Genomic DNA, 21,978 nt, shown 5'->3' with positions numbered 1-21,978 from the left:
ATAACGATTATATCGATTGCGTTCTAAATGGCGGAATTTATCTGCGCATGGCGGACTGTCTGCCTTCCAAGTCAATCACACTGCGAAAACGAACAACACTTTACGGAAAACGAAAGTGAAAGTAGAAATATTTATTTCTTAAACAATGTTATACGTGATAGGCTTAGGCCTCGGTGACGCTAAGGACGTGACAGTCAAGGGTTTCGAAATAATTCGCAAGTGCGATCGCGTCTACCTGGAGGCCTACACGTCGGTACTGACCGTCGGGCATGAGACTTTGGTGAGATAGTTTATTTAGTTTTACCTTTGGCAACGACTCGTATTCATCAATTATCAATTCAATTGATCAAACTTAAATTAGCCTAACTTTGAATCTAGGCTCGACAACGCCTAGCTCAAAATAAGGTTTTCTACAGTGTATAGTAAACAAAATATCTGTTATTCCTGAAAGCTTATCATCTGTGTAACAAGTTTCATTTAAGTCTCGTTTCATCCCTGTCAGGTAGCAGCACTGTCAGCAGGTTCGAACATTCGATTTGATTCGAATCGTGCGCGTATATGCGAAAAAAATATTTGAATTTGAGAATTTTCATTGTTTTCCTCTTTCGAGTTCTAAGTTTTTTGCCCGAGACCCATATGTATTAGATAAATTAACCACAATCGATACGTATGACGTATTTTATTGTTCCAGGAAAAATTTTATGGCAGACCAGTCATTGTTGCTGACAGAGAACTGGTCGAGAGCGGGGCCGACGAGATTCTGGCCGAAGCGGAAGTAAAGAAGGTGGCTTTCCTTGTCGTTGGCGACCCATTCGGAGCGACGACTCACACGGATCTGGTTCTCAGGGCGAGAGAGAAGGGGGTGAAAGTTCAGGTCGTTCACAATGCCTCTATATTGAATGCAGTTGGCTGCTGTGGTCTGCAGCTATACTCCTATGGAGAAGTTGTTTCGATTCCTTATTGGATAGAGAACTGGGAGCCAGATAGTTTCTACGATAAAATAGCGACGAACAGGGAACGCGGTCTTCACACTCTCTGTCTTTTGGATATCAAAGTAAAGGAACCCACTCTGGAGAGTATTCTGAAACGGAAAAAGGACTACATGCCTCCGAGGTTCATGAGCGTTGCCGAAGCTGCCGATCAGCTACTGAAGATCGTCGAAAGGAAGATTGAAGCTGGCGAAAAAGGTTTAGGTAGGATATCTAGTTTGTTAGTTTGAAATTGTAAAAAAAATTTGTAAATTCAATTTGAGCATGCTAAAAATGGACACGGTTGGACATTTATATTTCTAATTCCACAGCTTTCACTGGCGACAGCCTGGCCGTAGGATTGGCGCGCGTCGGGGCCGATGATCAGCGAATCGTTGCCTGTACTCTGCGCGAAATGACAGAGACAGATCTTGGGCCACCGTTGCACTGCCTCGTTGTTACAGGTCCGATTCTGCATCCCTTGGAGGCCGAATATCTTCTTCAGTATGCGGCGGACAAGGAAAAATTCGAAGAAATGACAAAACAGAAGGAGAGCCCATGACGTGAATTTCAGCGTTAGAAATGAAACTGTGCTTGATGTTGCAGATGACGTGAAAACTATGTGTAATACAGCTTTTGTTAAAAAGAAAAAACACTTCTTAGTTGTAAGAAGTTTTTTTTTTAAAGCCTATCAGTTACTGGCATTTTATATTTAAAGCGGGTATGTTGAGTATTCGCATGCAAATTAACGCTGCCTTATATATTCCAGAACAAGATGATTTAAATTTCAATGTAAACAGAACTCGATAGAAAAGATCAACAACGTTTGTATTGTATTTTCTATCGCAGTAGAGGGGAAATAATCGCTCCGCGACGTATGAAGCAGTAATTTTGAAGCTCTGCAGCACCGGCATTAGTTTTTCAAGAGTCTAAATATTCGAATTCTACCCGGTATAGACTTAGCGATGCTATTCTAGGTCGAACGATGCGGAGATGACGAGGCGTACGCCGGACGGTCGGGTGGTATCTTGCTATACCTTAGCATATCAAATTACCTGCGCAAATCCATCCGTCACCCCGAAAATACGTCGGCGTTGGCTAGGGTCGCGTGCCAGGTCACCGAGGTCAAAAGCAGTACCGGCGATCCATACAGATCGTAGTTATCCTCCCAGGTGTGGGTGAACGAGCAGGCAATCACGAACACTCAAACCCTTGCTCATGTTACATAGTGTTATCGATTTCAGGGTAGTAGCGTGGCTTGAGCAGCTCGCGGTCGCCTTTGCACAAGTCCGAAGTACACGGGCACGACATTCGCTCTCTCTGCAATCGATGGAAAAACATCGATCGCGCGCCCGTCGTCCCTCGGCGAAGGTGAAACCGCCGGGGAAGGTGAACCAACCGACCTCGTCTCTCTGTCAAACGTGGGTAATCTTTCGCCGCTGTCAAACCTCTTCGTCGCCTCTTGCCGACCGCCCAGTGTTTCAAGAGAACGCCCCGTACAGACAGGTGCAGGTCAACCTAATTCCGCATTCTTGCACATCAGGTAATCGATATACGCGATCAGACAACGAAATATCGACGGCATCGATTTGCCAATTCTGTGATAATTGTATTAAAAATAAGTACGATGGTGATGTTTATGCAAAGAAAGAAAGCGAGAGAGGGAGATAACATTGCGTCCACTTTACAAATCGTGTACTATTCGAACGATGCGAACAGATCTCATGCGAGACCAGTAACGGATGTGCAGGCGTTCGAATTATATATTGTATTTTTGGAAATTTTCATTATTTTTATTCCTTTGATTTTCTGCTTGTGTGAATAATTTTCGCACAGACGGTTCCTCCGCAATATACATGACTCTTTGTACGTCTATTAACTTTTCTCGATATATATATGTATATATATATATATATATATATATATACACATACACATACGCATACGTGTTGGAGAATATCTGGTTGCAGGCGGTTTCTGGCGGTGTTGGAATACTCAAATCTTATAACGCTATACAAGCACTGTGGAATCGTGATACGTATAGGTATAGCGTTATTAACTTATTATCCTATCAGTTATCATTGGTGTAATAATTTATTCCCGTTCTATACATATGGCGTGTATGAGTGTTACGTGTGCCCACGCATTCGACAAGTATAGCTTCTTCTAAAATCTTGAACACGCAAATAGCCAGTTTTTTTTCGAACAACAGCGATGCAAATTACCGAACGTATGCAGTTATTAAGATTTGGTAAAAAACATTCTACAATTTTAGGCTTGTTATTTTGACGCGTAAAGTATAGCCGGTAAATTATCGAAAAGAATGGAGAACTCGATGACGTCAAATCTAATTTTGTACGGCGATCCTCCTTCTCCTCTTTCTCTGTTAAATCTTATATCTTGTCTCTGCAGGATGGGTACGGCCAAACGGGATCTCCGGACTTCCGGCGACCTGGTGATGGCGCCGCGGGTACCGCATGGATTAGCGGCTGCCGTCGAGGGCCTCACCCGGGAGGTGATACGACACCGACCGGAGGACATTTACGTCTTTGCGGCGCAGCATTTCGAGGAGCTGCTGAAACTGCGGGACGGGTACGGAGCGGTGGGCAGCCTGCCGGGGCGAAGCGGGAATACCGCCGCTCTCCGGGAAATAAACGAGTCCCTGAAAAAGCGGAGCGGCACCGACGCCCAATCTCCAGGGGGAAAAAGTATGAGGGAACGCAGCGGGTGGTCGATGAACGAGACTGCGAGAGTCCTTGAGCGACATAGAAGCATATTCGGCGACAAAGGGCGGAAGGTCAGTACAGAGGAGGTCAGAGCTCTTGGAAACGAGAAGGAGAATAAAGTCAGTCGCGGGGATGACGCTGGAGTCGACACGTTCCCGGTTAGTCAGAAGAGGCGCGGCTCTAGCGAGAGGTTCGTCAAGAGGCGGGTGCCCAGGGACGCGGACGTGGCTTCGGATAACAAGTCGAAAAGTGACTTGAACGGAAACCCGAAAATCATTTCGCAGATTCCGACCTTGACTGGCACAGGAAACCTCCTGGCTAAGGACATCAAGTCCGAGCTCAGGAAGAACCGGAACAGCAGCAGGGACAGTCGGAGCACACGTGAAGTTGGCTCTAGGCATCCAGGGGGGTCGAAAAAGACACTGATGAGGTACGAAATATTTGCAGCAGCGAGAGTATAATCGTGTTTTTATGATCGTTATTCCCCCAACTGCGTTGTAATTGCATTTCAGATCCTCGCGCGAGAAATCGCTGGATAAGTTCGTCCAGAGAGAGAAGGAGGACGATAAGGATGATTTGACGAGTGTAGTTAAAAAGGAGACGAACGCAACGGATAATCAAAAGCAGAAGTCTGACGCCAAGGCCTTATCGAGGTCACTGGCGAAGATCCCGAGGACGCTGAGCATGGACAGAGTCCGGGGGTTTGTTCTTGACAAGTTCCGTTCTTCCGAAAGTCTGGAGGAGCTGAGATCGACAAATTATGTCGACAGAGTGCAGGAGGTGATCGACGATGCGGCGCCGTCGATACTGAGGAGGGTAAGGGAGATGAGCGCGAGATCTTCGGTTGGACAAATTAGCAGTAGGGGATACGAGTCCGTCGACGAGTCGACGAGCACTTCGACGAGATCCGACAAGTCGAATCAGACCGACGACGTCAGGAGCAGAAGCGCGATGTCGGCTACGAGACGCTCGAGAAAGTCGACGCGGCGACGAAGCCGGTCGAAGTCGGAGAAGACGTCGGCGGGTGCCGATTCCCTAGAAGGTATTGAAACCCTCGTGTCGGAAAGTGAACCAGTGAAACAGGAGACGAAGAGCGAAATAGCCGAAGGTACAAAGTCTGTCGAAAGTCGAGGCAGTCTCAAGGGTCTCGCGATTTCGAAGGAAGAGGAGCGTATAGGATCCGCGAAGCGGAGCACTGGAAACGGTGAATCAGACGCATCCAATCATCCTGACGGTGCGAGGAAGGCTTCAGTCGGTTCGCCCAGCGTCTCCTTGCCCGCCGTCAGGCCTCCGTCTTCGAAGAATACCTCGAGAAGCGTGTCGCGAACCGATTCCGATAACCTGGTACTGCCTCCGATTCCTCCCGAGCTTCCCAGGTCCCCAAAAAAGTGTGAGGAACTCGTTCTCCCCAGTCTCCAGGCCTCGGTACGAATCCCGGAACCGAAGGGCGGCCCTCTGGACTTGAGAACAATCGATGGGGATCCGTCTGCTCTCATAGACGCGGTTGAAGTCGAGCTTATTCTACCCGACGCTCCGACAGATGAGATTTTCAAGGACAGCTTGAATGTCACTCCGGATATCGGCGAGAACGCGTCGCCAAGGCCTGATTCGCTCGAGCCTGATGAACACGGGGACAACATTGCTGAGCTCAAGTCGAAGCTGAATGAAGTGGGAACGTTTGGTGCGGATCAGGCAAGCGTTGGGATAACCGAGAGGTTGAGGGAGATCGAGGAAACTGAGAAGAAGATTGAGAATATACTGACGGCTGAGCCGAGTCGGAGTTCGATGGACAACGCTGGTGCTGCGTCTGTCAAAGAAAAGCTTGTGGAAATACAAGAGCCAGAAGAGCGCCTCAGGAATGCCATAAATTCCGGTGCTAAACGGGAGACGCAGAAAATCCAGGGAGTAACAATAGACGTTGGGGTTAAGGAAAAGCTGATTGAAATACAGGAAGCTGAAAAGAGAATTGAGAAGATATTGCAGCCCGAAGATCAGGATACCCGAAACTCTGATGTCTATGTCGGAGTGAAAGAAAAGTTGGTGGAAGTTGAAAAGGCCGAGAAGAGAATAGACGAAATATTGCGTTCTGAGCTTCGAGATATTCATAAAGAAGAAAGTTGTGCTGATGTGAAGGAGAAACCGATTGAAGTTAAGAATACCGAAATAAACGTCGAGGAAACATTGCAACGTGAGACTCAAGAGATTCTGAGGTCGAGAAGTGAGGCGGGAACGAAGGAAAAATTTATGGAAATTGACGAAACGGAGAAGAGAATCGAAAAGATATTGCATCCTGAGATTCAGGAGACTCGGGACGACGGAAATAACGCTGAAACTAAGGAGAAACCGGCAGCGATTGAGAATACCGTTATAATCATCGAAACACCATCGGATTCCGCATGTCGCGTAATTCCCAGAACCGGCGTCGACGCCGGAATAAGGGAGAAACTTATGGAAATCGAAGCGACAGAACAGAGAATCGAGAAGATACTGCATCCTAAGGCGCATGTCGCTGAAAAAGAAAAAAGCGATTGTGAAGTAAAGGCGGAACCGGTGATGAATACGGAAGCAACCTGTTCAGAGGATCAGAAGATTCAGGAGAGCAGAACTAAACCTGCAGAATTTATGAAGGAGAAGCTGATGGAAGTTGAAGAAGCATCCGAACGGTTGAGAAACCTCCTCGATCTCGCTGGGAAAGAAGAAAAACTTGACCAAATAGGCACTGCCCATCATGGCGACGGATTTGAGAACCCAAACGATCCAGTGACGACAAGGAATTCCGTTCCGAAGACTCCGTTTATTCTCGAGATACCAACCGAGTACGTTACAACCACAAGTGAAGCGGACACAATCAAAGTATTCGTCGCCGAAGTGGAAGTGAATCGCTCAACACCAGGTTTAGGTCAGAATACAGAAAGTTCGACGAACGCCGGTGAAGATCGTGAGGAAAAATCTGATAAGCATACAAACGAGAGTAAGACACCAGATGCAAAATCGGATGGGCAACAGCTGCCTTCGGGGACACCAGACTCGTTGGGGAATTCCTACGTCCTTACCGAAGGATCGCCCTATGAAATACCGGACTCAGTAACGACGGTGGTGATCCCCGATAGACAGACGGACACGCCGTCGTCGGAGACACTTGAAATCGTAATCGAGGAGCAGGACGGCCGTTCAAAAACCAGCCAAGACACCGAAGAGAGTCGTGAAATATCGCTGCGAAATATCCTTGATAATTTCGGGGAGATCGTTCACCAGGAGGCGACAATCGTGGGGTCACCTCACACAGACGTTGATTTTATTCGAGGATTGAAGACGAGCAATGAGGTAATTATACCCAGGCAGGATCTCGACCTGATTAGAGAAGAAGACGATAAAGAAGTGACGAATTCTGTGGGGGCAGGAAGCGTCGTTACCGCTCCCATGAACGCCGTGACTCCAACTCTCGTCGACATAGCCGAGACGGAGGAGATCGATGATGCTTCTGAAAACCGGGAGACCGTTGCAATTATGGAATACACAAAGAAATCCATTCCCGAGGATGGAAGCCACGGTCTGGTCGACGAAGAGGCGGGGCGGTCGTCTGAAAACCGGGATAACGGATCTCTGGAAAGTTCCAGAGTTGAGACAGAGAATCGTGCCGAGGTCGAAGGACTCTGGAGGACGACGTCGCCTACCATAACGTCGGCTCTTGGCCTGCTTCAGCGAAACATCACGGACTCGACGACCACCGAGTCGACGGACGAGGTGAAGGAGACTACAATATCCGACGACGGTGGAATAACAGCGCCCGAATCGTCGGTGACCTCGCCTTCTTGCGCGGTGAATATTGGCCCCAGAAACTCGGAGTCGTCGAACGAGGTGAAGGAAACCACGATTACCGATCAGCCGGCTGAGGACGATGGTAAGAATTTGTACAGCTTGGTCCCCCAGTGCCATGGCTCGATGCCACACGTTCCAGAGCTCAATTTAGACTCACTCCAGGATATTACCGTTTCGTCGTTTCAACTTTCGGACGATCCGACTGCCGAAGAAGATAGCGACGCTGGCCAGCCGCCTTCCGGCGAGAATGAAACTTCTGCACTTATTAAAGGGGCCGATGAGAATAAGGAGTCCGTTCTCGGAGATACTATTGTCCAGAAAAACGTTGTCGTAAGAGAAGATCCCTGTACCAAAGTCGTCGCCTACATCACCCAGCCGGACGCCAATGTTATCGGTTTTAAATCTGCGGATATTGACGGTGAAAGTAATTCGGCGACTCTGAAAATGGGAATTGAGGGAGGTGAAAAGAAGGTCACAGCAGTAGTTGAAAAAATGGATGAAGTCGCTGGACGAATTTCTGAAACGGTAGACAAAAAGGAAGCTGAAAAGGCACCTGAAAATATATCTGAGAAGATGGTCGAGCTAGTGGATCTAGATGTTGTTAAGACTGAACATGGAAAAGTGGATGAAGAGGTATTGGAAAAGGAATCCGAAAAAGTACACGGAGAGTGGGTGAAAAAACAATCTGAAGTAGTACTTGAACGAGGGGCTAGAAAAGAACTTTCGGACATGACAGTAGAAATACGTGAAGAATTTTCTCAGAAGGAACCTGCAGAAGTACATGAAAAATTGGCGAAAAACTTGTCTGAACAGGAAACTGTAACACTGCATGAAGACTTACCTGGAAAAGTGATTAAAACGGCGGTTGCAGAAGTTCAGAGCGAGGTGGTTAAGGATAAAAAGCCCCAAACGGTACCTGAAAGGGTATCGGCAAATGTAACTGTACGGATCACTAACGAAGTACACGAAGAACTGGCTGAAAGTAAACCGGAAGATGTATACCAAGAACTTGCTAAAAGTAAACCTGAAGAAGTACACGAAGAACTGGACAAAATCGAACCTGAAGAAGTACACGAAGAACTTGCTAAAGGTAAACCTGAAGAAGTACCCAAGGAACTGGACAAAATCGAACCTGAGGGACCGCGTGAAGAATTGACGAAAAAGGAACTTGAGGAAATGTCTGAAAAAGGTGAGAGAAAGATAGTTGAAGGAATTCGTGAAAAAGAACGAGGAGAATCGATTGAAAAGGTGGAGGAAATAAATGAAGAAGTGCCGGTTAACACGGTTGACAAAATGCCTACAGACGACGACGACAAGTCTATTAAAAAGGAACCCAAAGAACAGCCTAAAGTAGAATCTAAAAAAGAAGACGAAATGGTACATGAAGCGCAAACAATGGAAGAGAAAATCGAAGGATCAGGCGTGGAAGAACTGCAGATCATCAGAGAAACCAAAATGAAGCATGAAGGAATGAATGAAAAGACAACAGATGACGCGAAATGGGTATCTCAGAGCTTGCAGATTCCGGAGGGAATCAAGACGCCCGCGGTTTCGGCTGCACCTGTGGCCGCGTATCCCCCGAAGGCGGAAGTAGTTACGAACATCCTCGTCGACGACGGGACATCCGGCGAGCGAATGGAGTACCATATTTATGTACCTGAGTTAACGGCGAGTGAGGAAAGTACCACAGAAAGTAGCACATTCAATTCCGCAGCGACAAAAATTCAGGCCGGTGAGTAGAGGGAATGTTTTCTTATTTTTCACCGCCTCCTACATTTCTCTCACATATTATACTTGTTCCAATTTTCTCTCTACTAATTTTCTCCTGTGCTATCTTTTTCGGGAAACAGGGGTTCGCGGATTTTTGACTCGTAGGCGGCTCCAGAGTGCTCAGCGGCGTAGTTCCACCCTCGACAGTGTTCCCTCGATTCAGGACAGCGTTGCGGTAAGTCAGACTTTAACACTAGAAATTAAGACGAAGCTATTTCTACCAAATCCAGTCATAATGACGAGTCTTTGAAAAATACCTGGTAATAAAAAAAATTTCACAAATTGATGTAAACATATTCTATTATTGCATATTTTTAAAGACCAGTCGTGTTGACTGGTGTGGTAGTTCTAGTGTTAATCTGGATTCCATTTCTTTTCGTTATCTTTGCGAGTTTCCACCCAGTGTTCTTACCTGAAAGAAAACAGCTGCTTCGATGGTAGACATTTGCCAAAATTTCACCCGACACACACCACCGTAGAAATTAGCTTTGAATAAATTTCGCACAGGCATAAATTCTTCATATTATCGTACAGTAGATGTACCAGCATGCGACATGCATGTACAGTCGTCGCATGCGTATTGCAGGATATTCACAATGTTTTCAAAGTGTGCTAATGAAAATAAGGAACAGGCATTTATAAGAAAAAATATGCACATATAGCTATGTACAGGCATAGTTCAGACAGGAAGTGCGAATAACAGGCATTAGCACGTCTAGTTCCGTTACGTAATCAATTAACGCGATATTTTTGTTGATGAAACCAAATTAGTAGGTACAGCATTCTTTTTTCCCCTCATTTAGCCTCATTTATCGGGTGATTATTTAGGGAAAATTGTGACGTGTGTAAGTTCGGTTTTTTTCATTTCTTTTGTGCGTGTATATTTTTTGTTTTTATTTAAAAAAACAAATTTGTCCCTCATTTTTGGCACACCTTCCTGGAATTTGACGCCGCCTTCTATTAAAATTCTTAACGAGGTTCGGCATGTACGCAGTGAACGAGGCACACCGGCGTTCTTCCAGCTGGCGAACAACGACTCTTCAACTGCGGCGCGTTGGGTCCTTGACCCCTTTGGGGTCAGAATTCATTTTCATATTCGTTCGCATCAGTTTAAACATTTTTTTCAATTATTTCTTACAACCGTTCGCCATCGATTCCGGGTGTTTACGTCTCTCCGTCTGATTCATTTTTCCATTCTTCCATATCTATGCACGAAAGCTCGGGGCGTACGTGTCATTATAATCGTATCTTATACGTATATATATATATGCCTATAATGTGTACATACGCATGGCGGATGTATAGGAAAAATGACGGCCTCAACCTTGTTTGTCCAGGCGTTATAGCCGTTCGTTCGTGACTCTGCGACGACGCACGCCGAGCCAATTTAATCGTCTATTTCCGGTTATTCGGGTTACCTTGCGAATTGCATATGCGCGCATGTATACCTGCATGTTCACACGTTTTACATTATAATGCGGGCTTTCGCGGGAAAACAATACGTAAAGACGACAATCGGTGATTCGAATCCGGATTAATTAATACGTACCTACCCCTATACCTAACTTGATTTTATCCCTCGTCGTTGCTCTGTTTTCCTGTTTCCTGCGGCGAAACATTTGCATTTATTATACATTACACCATAGGTGTATCATACCTATACTATACGTATATTGGTGAGAGGAAGAAGATCGAACGATTGGTGAAAAAGTAAATTATCATTGAATATATACATAATCGTGCATGTATACATTACACATATCTCTGAGATTTATTTTCAGAGTGTAAATAATAATAGTCAGACAGGGATTAGTTGGCGGGTTTGCTGACGCAACGACGGAAGGTATATAGGTGTATAAATGAGTATTAGCGGTTGGTAGTGGGTGCTGTAGCACATATCAGGCTCATAATGACGTCACGCAAAAATATATATTTACGTACATCTATTTTAAACCGACAGCTCGTGCCGAGGCGACGATTTACCGAAATATTTTTTTCCCCTCCCCCTATCAGATTTATTACGTCTGAATACTGCACAATATTATTATGCGCTTGTAACGCCGTTATTACGTGTGTTAGGTACAAAAGTTTCTCGCAAATGAAGCAACAATAAAATACATTTGATCAATTTCTTCGGGAAAGGAAAGCCGGAGGCAATTTTTTGCTTCAATTTTTCTTCAACATGTGGAAATTGATGTAATAATAGAAAGGAGGAAATTAAGATGAGAAGAAGACCGAATCGTTTGAGTTGTTGTGCGTTAGATGAATTCATATAGTTAGAGGAGAAGAGAAGAGAAGAGAAGAGAAGAGAAGAGAAGAGAAGAGAAGAGAAGAGAAGAGAAGAGAAGAGAAGAGAAGAGAAGAGAAGAGAAGAGAAGAGAAGAGAAGAGAAGAGAAGAGAAGAGAAGAGAAGAGAAGAGAAGAGAAGAGAAGAGAAGAGAAGAGAAGAGAAGAGAAGAGAAGAGAAGAGAAGAGAAGAGAAGAGAAGAGAAGAGAAGAGAAGAGAAGAGAAGAGAATAGTTCAAACACACACGTAGCAGAGATGTATTGTGCTTTCGAGACTAATAATAGATTGTTTCATTCACAAGGTCCTTACGTACTCATGCAGGAAGACATGTGTTATAACTCTACGCACACAATGGTGCTGATAGCAATGCCGAGTCGTCATGCTCCGCGAATGGAACGATAACAACATTTTATATCCGTGGGATGAATTCGTCATGTACGCTATGCGTGTATGGGAGTCTTATACGCAGATTATGTATACATGCATACGTATGTAACTTCAATTATTCGCTGTCTGGTAAACGATGCTAAGGGGCCGATCCCGCCAAACTGGAGAAGGTCGATTATGATGAGGATGAACAGCGGTGCACGCTTAATAGCTTCTTATGAAATATACGAGTACAATCTATCCTCCCAAGGAGGCTGAACTTGGTAACGTTAACATAACGAAACATGACGGAAAAAATTTTTATTCTATAATTTTAGAACGAGTTTCAAGGGGTTGACTTTTATATTATTAACTAGCTGAATTTCAGAAAATCCCAAGTGTCCAAGTAACGATTTTTCTGAACATGCATCGTTAAAGTAACGTTATTAACTTCAACCTCATTTCTACCAACACATTCACGTAGATGGATATAGATCTTGGGCGAATTTTTTTTATTCGTCCTAATGAATCAACAATTTTCGATCAGTGGTTGTAATTATATTGTGAATATTACACTTTGATACTCTGGTTTGAAAATTTGAAAAATTCTGCTCCGCGATCTCTCGATGAGAAGATGCTGCGGTATTCTATTTCTCCTTTTTTTCCCAATAGGATCGGAAAGGATATCGTTCATTGATCTTCGCTCAGTTCTAAAAATAACTAACGTTCTGTTCATCGCTGTTATAGAGGGATGGCTATCGCTTTATCGAAAGCGGTTCTGACGATGTTCTGCCGAGAAACCGCATCCTCAACACTATCCAGGGATATTCGAATAGCTCTAAAAAATCTTCGGCTTCTAAATCGCGAGCGTTGATGGATTCTAGAGATGTTAGGTAAATGAAGAAGCCTAGTGGTACAAGGATGAGGAGGAGGAGGTAGAGGTGGAGGAGGAAGAGATGAGAAAAAAGAAGCACCGCACCGCCGTGTAAACATTATACGGTATCTACATTCGACGTGGGTGCTGCTCACGGCGCGCGGCTTTCTAAAAATACAAAGTAAAGGCTTCTGGTCGAGATCACGGTATCGTTTATGAATTCCAAACATCAATAACAATCGGCGAAACGGCGATAATGTTGCTCTTTCCCCCCTTTTCCCCAATTCTCAATGATACAATTATATTCACATACGAATATACGGCAGACGATGTTTTCCTTTCTTTTTGTTACGCCAGGACAGTGCAATATTAACATTCTTACGTAAAATCGGATGTCATCTAACGACGGCCTGTCGCTGAAAGAGAATAAACGTCAGAGAACGGGCTTGTCGTAGAAAGACGATGGATGGATAATCCGAAGCTTTGGCAAAGACACATGCTGGGCTAATGCTCTTAAAATAATTTCTACATCTGTAAAGTAATATCCTTCGTTCAAGCCTCTCGGTACGCATGATCGTGGTGTAACGTTTTCTCTCTCTTGTCGCCTCCGGGGTGAAAGTTAGTTATTTATTTGTTTTTCATCACAGCCAATGTTTCGGACCGATTTAGTTTCACGAAAAACAGGCAACTCCCTTACCATCACAACGGGGCGGTCTTCGAAGAGGCGAAGTCGAAAGTCTGGCCACTTGTGCAGGTGGCAGGTGCCAGATAGGGAATGAGATATCCGATGGGATTCCCCTACGCCCACTGCTCCCCCAGCCCAAGGGCAAGAGACTTTGAAGGCGGATCTGTTTAATGTTTGGATAATTATAAACGAAGAGCCGTTTCTGTGTAATAGTTTGGCGATTATTCATCCCGCGGCACGCATGTTATATTGCTCTATTTCCGAAACGTATATGTATAGGCAGAACGAAAGCTGATGTTGCTGCTGTTGCAATGGAGTCAGGCGTTTAAACTGGCAACGTCACCATTAATCTGTATACGAAAACTGCCTCTGTGGAATTCACGCTATTTGGGTTAATTTTAACGATCGTTATCTCAAACGTTAACATTGCCGGAAGAGGCCGAAGGATCTTTTTACTTTTTCAACCTGTTGTATTACATATTATATGAATATACGAGCGGGAAATTATAGGTGTGTGTGTGTGTGTGTGTGTGTGTGTGTGTGTGTGTGTGTGTGTGTGTGTGTGTGTGTGTGTGTGTGTGTGTGTGTGTGTGTGTGTGTGTGTGTGTGTGTGTAATATCAAAGATTATGTTTAGGATGTAACCACGTTTTCCTTCTTTGTGAAACGTCGATTTCGTAAGAAGATTCCGCTACGAGAACTGAGCTGTTGTTCTCCTTTGATCATTTTCAACGCGGAATTGGACGGCTTAATCACACGAATTGTGCAGCAGCGGTAGCAGCATCAGCATCACAGCCTTGTATACGTCTAGGAGGCACGCAATATTCATCATATGTAACATACGAGGTGGGAATTACCGGGGCAATTTTGTAGAACGCCCGTCGTACCGAGGATGTTTTATGGCCTCTAAAACTCGCAACTTGTTACAACCAGCGTCGAACTTAAATTTCACGTGTTTGTCGTCATCGTGCATTTAACGGCGCGGTGACTCCTCTATTTTATTTTTCTATATTTATCCACGTATCGACTTCCACTCTTCCATTTGGTGATGAATCAAATTGGTGACATCCACAATCACTAGACCTAATATGCTTAGGTATATTATACATATACCAAGATCTGTAGACCTCAAGTTGAGCCCAGTGTGTAACGAAGGTAGAATGTTTAAGCGTGCATGCATCCGTCATGTACGTTAGGCACAAATTAATTATCATCTTTGAAACGAATTATTTCAATATAGGTAGAAGGTCTTCGTTTGACCGTTTGATAAAGTGATTCACGATAGCAGAGCATGATGGCACAATCTGCACCTATACCTATACCGTGATCATCGAAGCGTCCGATGGTTCGTAATTTTTTACTTGATACCAGTTGACCCGAAATTATTAACGGGTCGAGGCCTAGATTATTATTATTATTATTACTTTTCCAAGAATGGAAGCACTGGAGACCGATTTTAAGTGCTCATCATGAAACCCCTGCATGCTTGCCTGTCTGCCCACAGTCACTTTGTTTGACACGTGACGCTTATGCAACTTTTCTCGTCCTTTTCTATCCTCGTGCACGAATATAGATACTTGTAGTCACTATCGTTATCCAAAGCAGATAGATTTTTTAAACAACCTGTTGTTTAAACAGGCGGATGCGCCGCACCCACTGCAACCGATCGAGGAAGTCGGACTAGCCCAAGCTGCGACTACCATTCAGAGCGGCTATCGCGGCTACAAAGCCAGGCAGAGGCTACGCCGCGAGGATGCGGTTCAAAAAACAACATTGTCGGTAGAGAGCGCATTTTCTGGTAACGGGCTTCAGCATACCGGGGAATTTCATGACTGTATACCACTACCGGTGATTATCGGCGATACTGCATCAATAGCAGTAAATCTCAAACCCGTTGTCAAGTTATCAGCAGGACGTCAGCGCCAACGCCCCGAATCTTCCGAGTACACCGACGATACGGCGATGAGTAGAGAAATCGCGAAGGAAGCTCGGCGTCTGATGGTCGGTGAGGATAATAACGACATGGAAAACCGCGAGGGTTCAATCGAAAAGAATCACGATTCCATGGAATCTACGAGCGTCAAGGGGGGGAATGTTGGGGAATCGAGCTTTCGTTTGATCGTTGAAAAGTATCCTCATGCTAATCGGGGACTCAATCTTGTCGTAGTTTCGAGCAACGACGCGGTCCTCCAGAGTCAGTACCTCAACTTCATAACCAGCATCGAGGAAGTTACGAACGACACGGACTCTCTGGTCGGTCCCAAGCCGAATTTGAAGGTGATCGAGGACCTTCAGTCATTACTGAAGAGTACCGCTGGCGTCGAAAGTCTACCGGTCGACAACACTTCTTGCAGTGACGTATCTGCGGGTAGCTCGACCAGCATCAGAGAGCCTCTTGCGGTTTCCGGGACGCCGGCGACCGGCGTCATAATAGAGGAACTTTCGAAAACCGAGGAGAAAAGCATGGTTCCGGACGTGATAACGTTGACGTCGGTAAGCAACTCGAACGACGTCAATAAGTCGGTAACGAATACAGATGACGCTAACTCGGACGCACCGGGGGATTCGCTCATCGATTTACCCGGATTGTCGCTCGAAACGAGTCGTGTTACGCCGATAGTTCCAGACGTTGGGAAGGAAACCGAGGCTGGTGTCTCGGTCGAGGAACATCCGAAGGCCGAACTACAGGGGGAAGTACCTCAGGACGGATCTCTTGGCACGATGTCGTTCTCGATGAACGTTGACGATATGCTTGGCCTCGGGGCGGAGAGCGATCCTCCCTCGAAAATGAAGCCGATTTTCGAAGTCACCGTCACGCCCAGGGACTTGTTGAAGCTGACTAGCAACAGATCCCAGGGCAGTCAGGCCAGCGGTGAAAGGGCCGAATCTCCGGTCACCATGATGCAGACTGTGCCGAAGAGCGTTGAGGAGAAATCGGACAGATCGGAAGACGAGAGATTCGGGGAGCCCAAGAGTTCGAAGGGAAAGATCGGCAGCGTCGAAGATTCTGCTCCGATTAAGGATAGTCGCGATGATTCAACTCAAGGGCGAAAGAAAAATGAGAATTCCAGTTCGGAAGAAACTTCGCGAACATATTCGAACGATAAAAGTGTTCGCCATTCCACAATTAGAGGGGGAAAAAATGTAGTTTAAAATTCTATAAGCGCACTTGTAGTGCTTTGCAAATTATTTAGGTTCAGTATATTGGTATACCTGTAATATAGGTATAAGTCGCCTGTGCTACTTTATAATGGTAGATAGACGCGTCAATGTAACGATAGCGGCAGAAAGATCATCGCATATGAGCATAAAATCAAATTAGCATTTCCGTTTTGGTACATGGTAGTGATCGTATCTTTAGGTCGAAGAGGAAACAGCTATCTAGGCGACTTTGCCAAAACCTGTGCATCCTGAATTAGTAGCATTCACAAGCGGTTCACTTATTTCTGTTTCATGAAGATTCCAAGCCTTCCCGTAATTATTCAACCGTTGACTCAACTGATACTTGCGGAACGATAAGAGGGAGAAGGAGATATTCCGGAGTAAACCTGGAGGGCCGTGGAATGCCTCGTGTATACGTCAGCCTGCATGCCAAAATGACGGGATCTTAACAACCTTGAGCTGTATTTTTGGATGGTCCGTCGTCGAGGTGCATACTGTTCTATAGGTATAGTATCTGCTTCTGTCACCGCCGCGGAAGACGTTGCGAAGAATACGCATAGTCCACGTCATCGTTATGCACGAGTATATGTATACGCTTACAAAAAACCATTATGTCACAAAGTTGTGACAAGGAGTTTCGAATGCCAGATTTCAAGAATACCTACAACACGTCACACTTTTACACTAGTGAGGACTAATCGAACCCTGATCCCGATGAAGTCAGTTTATCGAATTCGAAATTGAATTGTGCATCTGACGATTCTAAATTGATTTGTTTGCATCTAGATGAGGTTCTTTCTATATTGTTCGACGAAGAAGAGGCCGTGTCACGAGATCCGATATACCATTATCGATTTATGGATCGCACAATTGGATAGGCTGAAGCTCAGTTGGGAAATATATTTGACATTCCACCTGTGCAATGAAGGCAACTAGATTGATGAGAAATCAATTCGTTACCCTGTAATTCGAAGTATATTCTACCAGGAGACAATGAGAGACCTGCTGACGATGTTTGCCGGAAATCGAATAGTAAATTGATTTACTTTACGGGAGAATACGAATAGCACACGGCAGTGGCAAATATATACTGTGCAGATACGCATTGGTTTGAACGACGTCGAGTCGGGCCATTGGAGCTTTCGAAGGGCAGTATTTATATTCTTGATTCATTTGCACAGTTCCAAACGAGGCCATTTGAAAAATCAATAAACCAGCAACAGCTTCCACTCGCATTTTGCACTACGCAAGTGTATTCTATATTGACGGATGTGCAGAATGTGAAAAAAAAGAAACCGCAACGACCACGATGTCTCCAATATCTCTGGTCCACTATATCGTACATTTAACTACCGATGCTTGTTTCTTGGACAAACTGTATTGTAAACATAATCCGTTCATGGCTGGCGTCCAATGACAGGGGAATCCCAGTCTCTCTCAATCTTATCACTTGAGTCTATATGTCTTCCGTTTCTCTCACGCCTGTCAAGTCAAAGAACTGCTTATGACTAAAAACCGAAAAAGATTCATATATGATAATGGCGCAATGATCTCAGTTGGCGATCACTTGTTACGTTCACATAGTGTAGGTATACCAATTGTTCGTTGGGATGTACAAAGAAAAGCTGAGGACAACAAGAGGAGCAGTGGAGGATGAAAATAAATCGCCCGTTGATGAGAATGCCGTTGCACAAACGGACAGGGTGGGGATTGGTAATCGAACCGATCACAATCGGTAATTGAGCTGATCACGTACGCCTCACAACGATCTCTGTTAGCATTAAATCAGGCGAAATAGCCAGGCCAGGCCAATCCTCTTTCTTTCATACGAAATGCCGAGCTCATAACAAATATGTTTGTCCGCAGTGAACGTAACCTTGACGAAAAATAGCCAGATTCTTCGACTCCGGTATATTGTGACCGCAGCGCGTGGTATGCAGTTCGAGATAAAGCGATGCGGGAGGGATTCGAAGCTGCTCTGCACAGTATTCATCTTCATTCTCATGTATCTGCCATTTAAAGAATTGCAGGCGGTAGCCTCGCGTCTTCGCCTCACTTTCTTTCTCAATGGTCTCTTGGAAATGTATCGAGTTCAGTCGTTGGAATTTTCGGTGTACCGGTAATCGTGATCAATGGTATATCATGGCAATAAGCGGAAACGAAAATAAGCCTAAGGATACATAGCAGTATAGTTTTCAACGACCTTTAGTGACGTAGTTTCGATATTATTACGATTGCAGTGCGCGAAAGGATGCTGTATGAGTGTAGGTACCTACATTAACGTCAATTCCTTACAAGTATATATACTCTGTATGTAATACGGGCAGGAGTTGGCACGAGCGCAAGCGCACGCGACATTGTCGAACTTATACATATCCGGACGAGAGTGGATGCCGCGAGTTCAGTCGACGTTGCGCTGTCTAAGTGTTCGGAGCTTCGCTTATTGTCACTCGTTATAATCAGTTCAGCGAGAGATTTCATCCTTCGTTTGTTGTCACTGCAGCCGGCGAAAGCGATCGAATCTGAGCGAGAAGGAAGAAACTATTTTGTATTTGTAGAGAGAAAAGGACACACATTAAAAAGCAACAACTCAGCAATTCACCGAGGCCCTAAATTGCATCTACCGCTAAATTCCGGAACGTCTGCCTGCGGTGATTATACCAAAGAGGCAGTTAATGTCGCTTAAGACGGTCCCCGTTACGGACCAGGAAGACGAGATGAAGGCCAACACCGCGGCGACCAAAATTCAAGCCGGATTCCGGGGGTACAGAGTCAGGAAGCAGCTTAAGGAAGGCCTGCATCAGACATCGCCGAGGACCTCTGACTCCGAGGCGTCCAGCCCGCCGCCCCTTAAGCGCCAGGACACCTCGAACAAGACGAACCTCGAGGAGAAATCGGCGACGAAAATCCAGGCCGGAGTCAGGGGGTTTCTAGTTAGGAAGAGGCAGCAGGTCGCAGCCGCGGCTGCCACCAGGATTCAGGCAGGGTTCCGAGGGTTCAGGACCCGGAAACAGCTGAAACAGGGCGCCCAGTGACCCTTGAGCTGCTCGAGAACGCGGTGGCAGAAGATCACCCGGCATCCTCTGCACTTCAGTCATACATTCTATTAGAATAAGTAATATACTTGAGTATAAAGAGAAATCACGATTGTCTCGCTATGCAAACTATACAGCATCTGCATCTGGAACGATCACCCTTCGACTAGCATCTGTAAAAACTTCCTCAACGAAAACACGTAAGATACTTTCCATAGAATTTGGAGTTCGCCTTCGTTCGTTTATTACAAATTGTTTTCTTCGCTTAACTGATCACCGGGACTAGTTTTGATATGCGATCTTTTCGAAGTTGTCTTAATTTCTCGCTTTTCGCTGTACCATTCCTTTTCAAACAACGATGCAGGATTTGCTTCGGCGAAATATCGAACGACGAACGTTATTAAAATGTCGTTAATCATTAGGTTCTAATCAATTCCTTCGTTTTTAAAATATTCATTAATTAGAGAAATAGATTACTGCGTTTCATGGATTCAACAATGCAACAGATCCACTTCACGATATGCAGTGTTATTTTTCTTTTCATTTGTGAAGGGCGGGGGGGGGGGGGGGGGGTCGGGGTATAATACAGTGATAAGATACACCGTGCCGTGTACACATTGACAGTGTACAAATCAATTCGTGTGACTGAAAGACTGTTGGAATACCCATGTACACAAACAATCTCTCCGTCAGAGAAACAATTTTTGCATGATGCAACATACGTCAAAAATAATCGTTTGCTTCGGATTCATCCCTCTTCCTCTTTGTCTTACTCTGTAGACAATTATGCTCTCCGAAAAGATCTTTGTACAATGCTCCTGTGATTTCAACACGTTTAGGTACAGTGTGTCTCAGTGCAAAACTCGGAATACATTTGTGCAAAAATAAGATTTGCCAACAACTGGCGTAGTTATAGGACCGGTTTCCTTTTACCATACAGAAAACAAGTCCGTGAATCATCATCCTTAGATTCGTATTTTTTTTCTTTTCCTTACTTCTACCCTTTTAGAGCCAAAGTAACGTATCTCAATCTATGTATGTACTTACGCGTGCAAACAATCGCGCGTAGCCAAGTACAAAATTACCCGCGCTTAATATGTCTGTTTGTTTTCATATTTCAGTGCAAACTACAATTTAGGTGATGTCTCGAGGTGATTCGATGGACGATCTCTGAGTGTGCGTGCGAGTCGGCTAAGGCGATGGCATTGACACAGTTTGGCCTGCTGCACCGCTTGTGTCAGCCTCGCGGGTTCTGTTCTGTTGATGTAACGTCGAGCGTGAAGAGTTTGAACTGTTGAGCAACCCAGTCAACGAGCCCTTGACAACTCTGTCTCGAACACACTACTATATCCGAATGAATGATCCGACTTACGTGTCGCCGAACTCCAGACCTCGGATTCACACAAACGAAGATCGTCTAACTCTCATTAAAAATTCAGCTCTGTTTTTCGTGCCATTAGTATTGTTAGATTTTTTTTTTTCAATCTCCACAGGAACCTTATGGTTAATAAATATATGTACGTGCATACGTATACGTATAATAGAGTCGTTTTAAATTTGGTGCTTAATGTACACTGCAGAGTGCACAAATTATTGATAGTATACAGTGTCATACGTTTACGTATTTTGCTTTTCTTCTCTTTCTTCGACTTCTTCTTGTTCGGTAATTACAATTATCCATGCAGCATTTTGAATATCGTAAACTATGAAATTCTAGCGTTACGGTCACGCGAAAGGCTTCTTAGGATCCGTGTCGTCATCATAATCATTATTATTATTATTGTGGTTATCATCTTCGTCGATCAATGAAAGTTGTTAATTTTAAGATAATTTATCATCATAAATCCTTGAATCGCTTGGCCGTAATCGGGACCAGGCTTTGCGAAAAAGGAAGGTAAATGAGAAAGAGGAGAAGAAATACAATCGAGAAATAACATATTGTTAACAATTCCGAATTGTATCCGTTACAGAATTAAGATTAGTGATGCATACGTTGTTTATAATTTCCAACTGATTGCATGTGCAAATGCAGTATCATTACTAAACAAAAAACTTATCTTACATATGCTTACCTTGTTAAAATTTATAGTATTTGAATTTATGTATAACACAGTGTTTATCGTAAAAGTATGAACTCGAATTATGAGAAACTGTTCTGTGTGTAAAATTTTGGCGACTAAAGGTAAAGAACTCAAGGACTTGTAAATAATTTTCTATTTATGTTGTATGTATTTGAATTATCATGTTATGAATAATGATGTATCAATTGAACACCATTAGTACTAGAA

The 21,978-nt window shown here is 44.5% G+C and overlaps 2 protein-coding genes across 14 annotated transcripts; both read left to right on the top strand.

Annotated features, from left to right (window-relative positions):
• Window positions 1–18: 18 nt before the first annotated feature.
• LOC124186756 (diphthine methyl ester synthase) lies at window positions 19–2,300 on the top strand. 2 transcript variants are annotated; one of them, XR_006871719.1, is made up of 4 exons: window positions 19–280; window positions 692–1,193; window positions 1,301–1,592; window positions 1,946–2,300. XR_006871719.1 is itself a non-coding variant. In XM_046578721.1 (3 exons), the coding sequence occupies exons 1-3, from the start codon at window positions 146–148 to the stop codon at window positions 1,528–1,530; spliced, it is 867 nt and encodes a 288-aa protein (XP_046434677.1). In that variant the 5' UTR covers window positions 19–145; the 3' UTR covers window positions 1,531–1,659. The 2 variants fall into 2 exon arrangements, 1 of the variants encoding a protein (XP_046434677.1); XM_046578721.1 differs by lacking the exon at window positions 1,946–2,300 and having other exon boundaries at window positions 1,301–1,659.
• LOC124186753 lies at window positions 2,006–21,978 on the top strand. Of its 12 annotated transcripts, none has more exons than XM_046578709.1 (9): window positions 2,006–2,142; window positions 2,213–2,511; window positions 3,381–4,124; window positions 4,207–9,245; window positions 9,364–9,458; window positions 15,132–16,637; window positions 16,953–17,160; window positions 17,442–18,390; window positions 18,522–18,691. In XM_046578709.1, the coding sequence occupies exons 3-7, from the start codon at window positions 3,382–3,384 to the stop codon at window positions 17,010–17,012; spliced, it is 7,443 nt and encodes a 2,480-aa protein (XP_046434665.1). In that variant the 5' UTR covers window positions 2,006–2,142; window positions 2,213–2,511; window position 3,381; the 3' UTR covers window positions 17,013–17,160; window positions 17,442–18,390; window positions 18,522–18,691. The 12 variants fall into 12 exon arrangements, 11 of the variants coding, with proteins under 11 accessions (XP_046434665.1, XP_046434664.1, XP_046434663.1 ...); XM_046578708.1 differs by having other exon boundaries at window positions 17,442–18,428; XM_046578707.1 differs by lacking the exons at window positions 17,442–18,390; window positions 18,522–18,691 and adding an exon at window positions 20,812–21,978.

This window comes from Neodiprion fabricii, chromosome 7 (assembly GCF_021155785.1).
Source record: "Neodiprion fabricii isolate iyNeoFabr1 chromosome 7, iyNeoFabr1.1, whole genome shotgun sequence".
NCBI classification, from domain to species: domain Eukaryota; kingdom Metazoa; phylum Arthropoda; class Insecta; order Hymenoptera; family Diprionidae; genus Neodiprion; species Neodiprion fabricii.
Note: the sequence above shows the minus strand (reverse complement) of the source record. Positions and strands in the feature narration are given on the sequence as shown.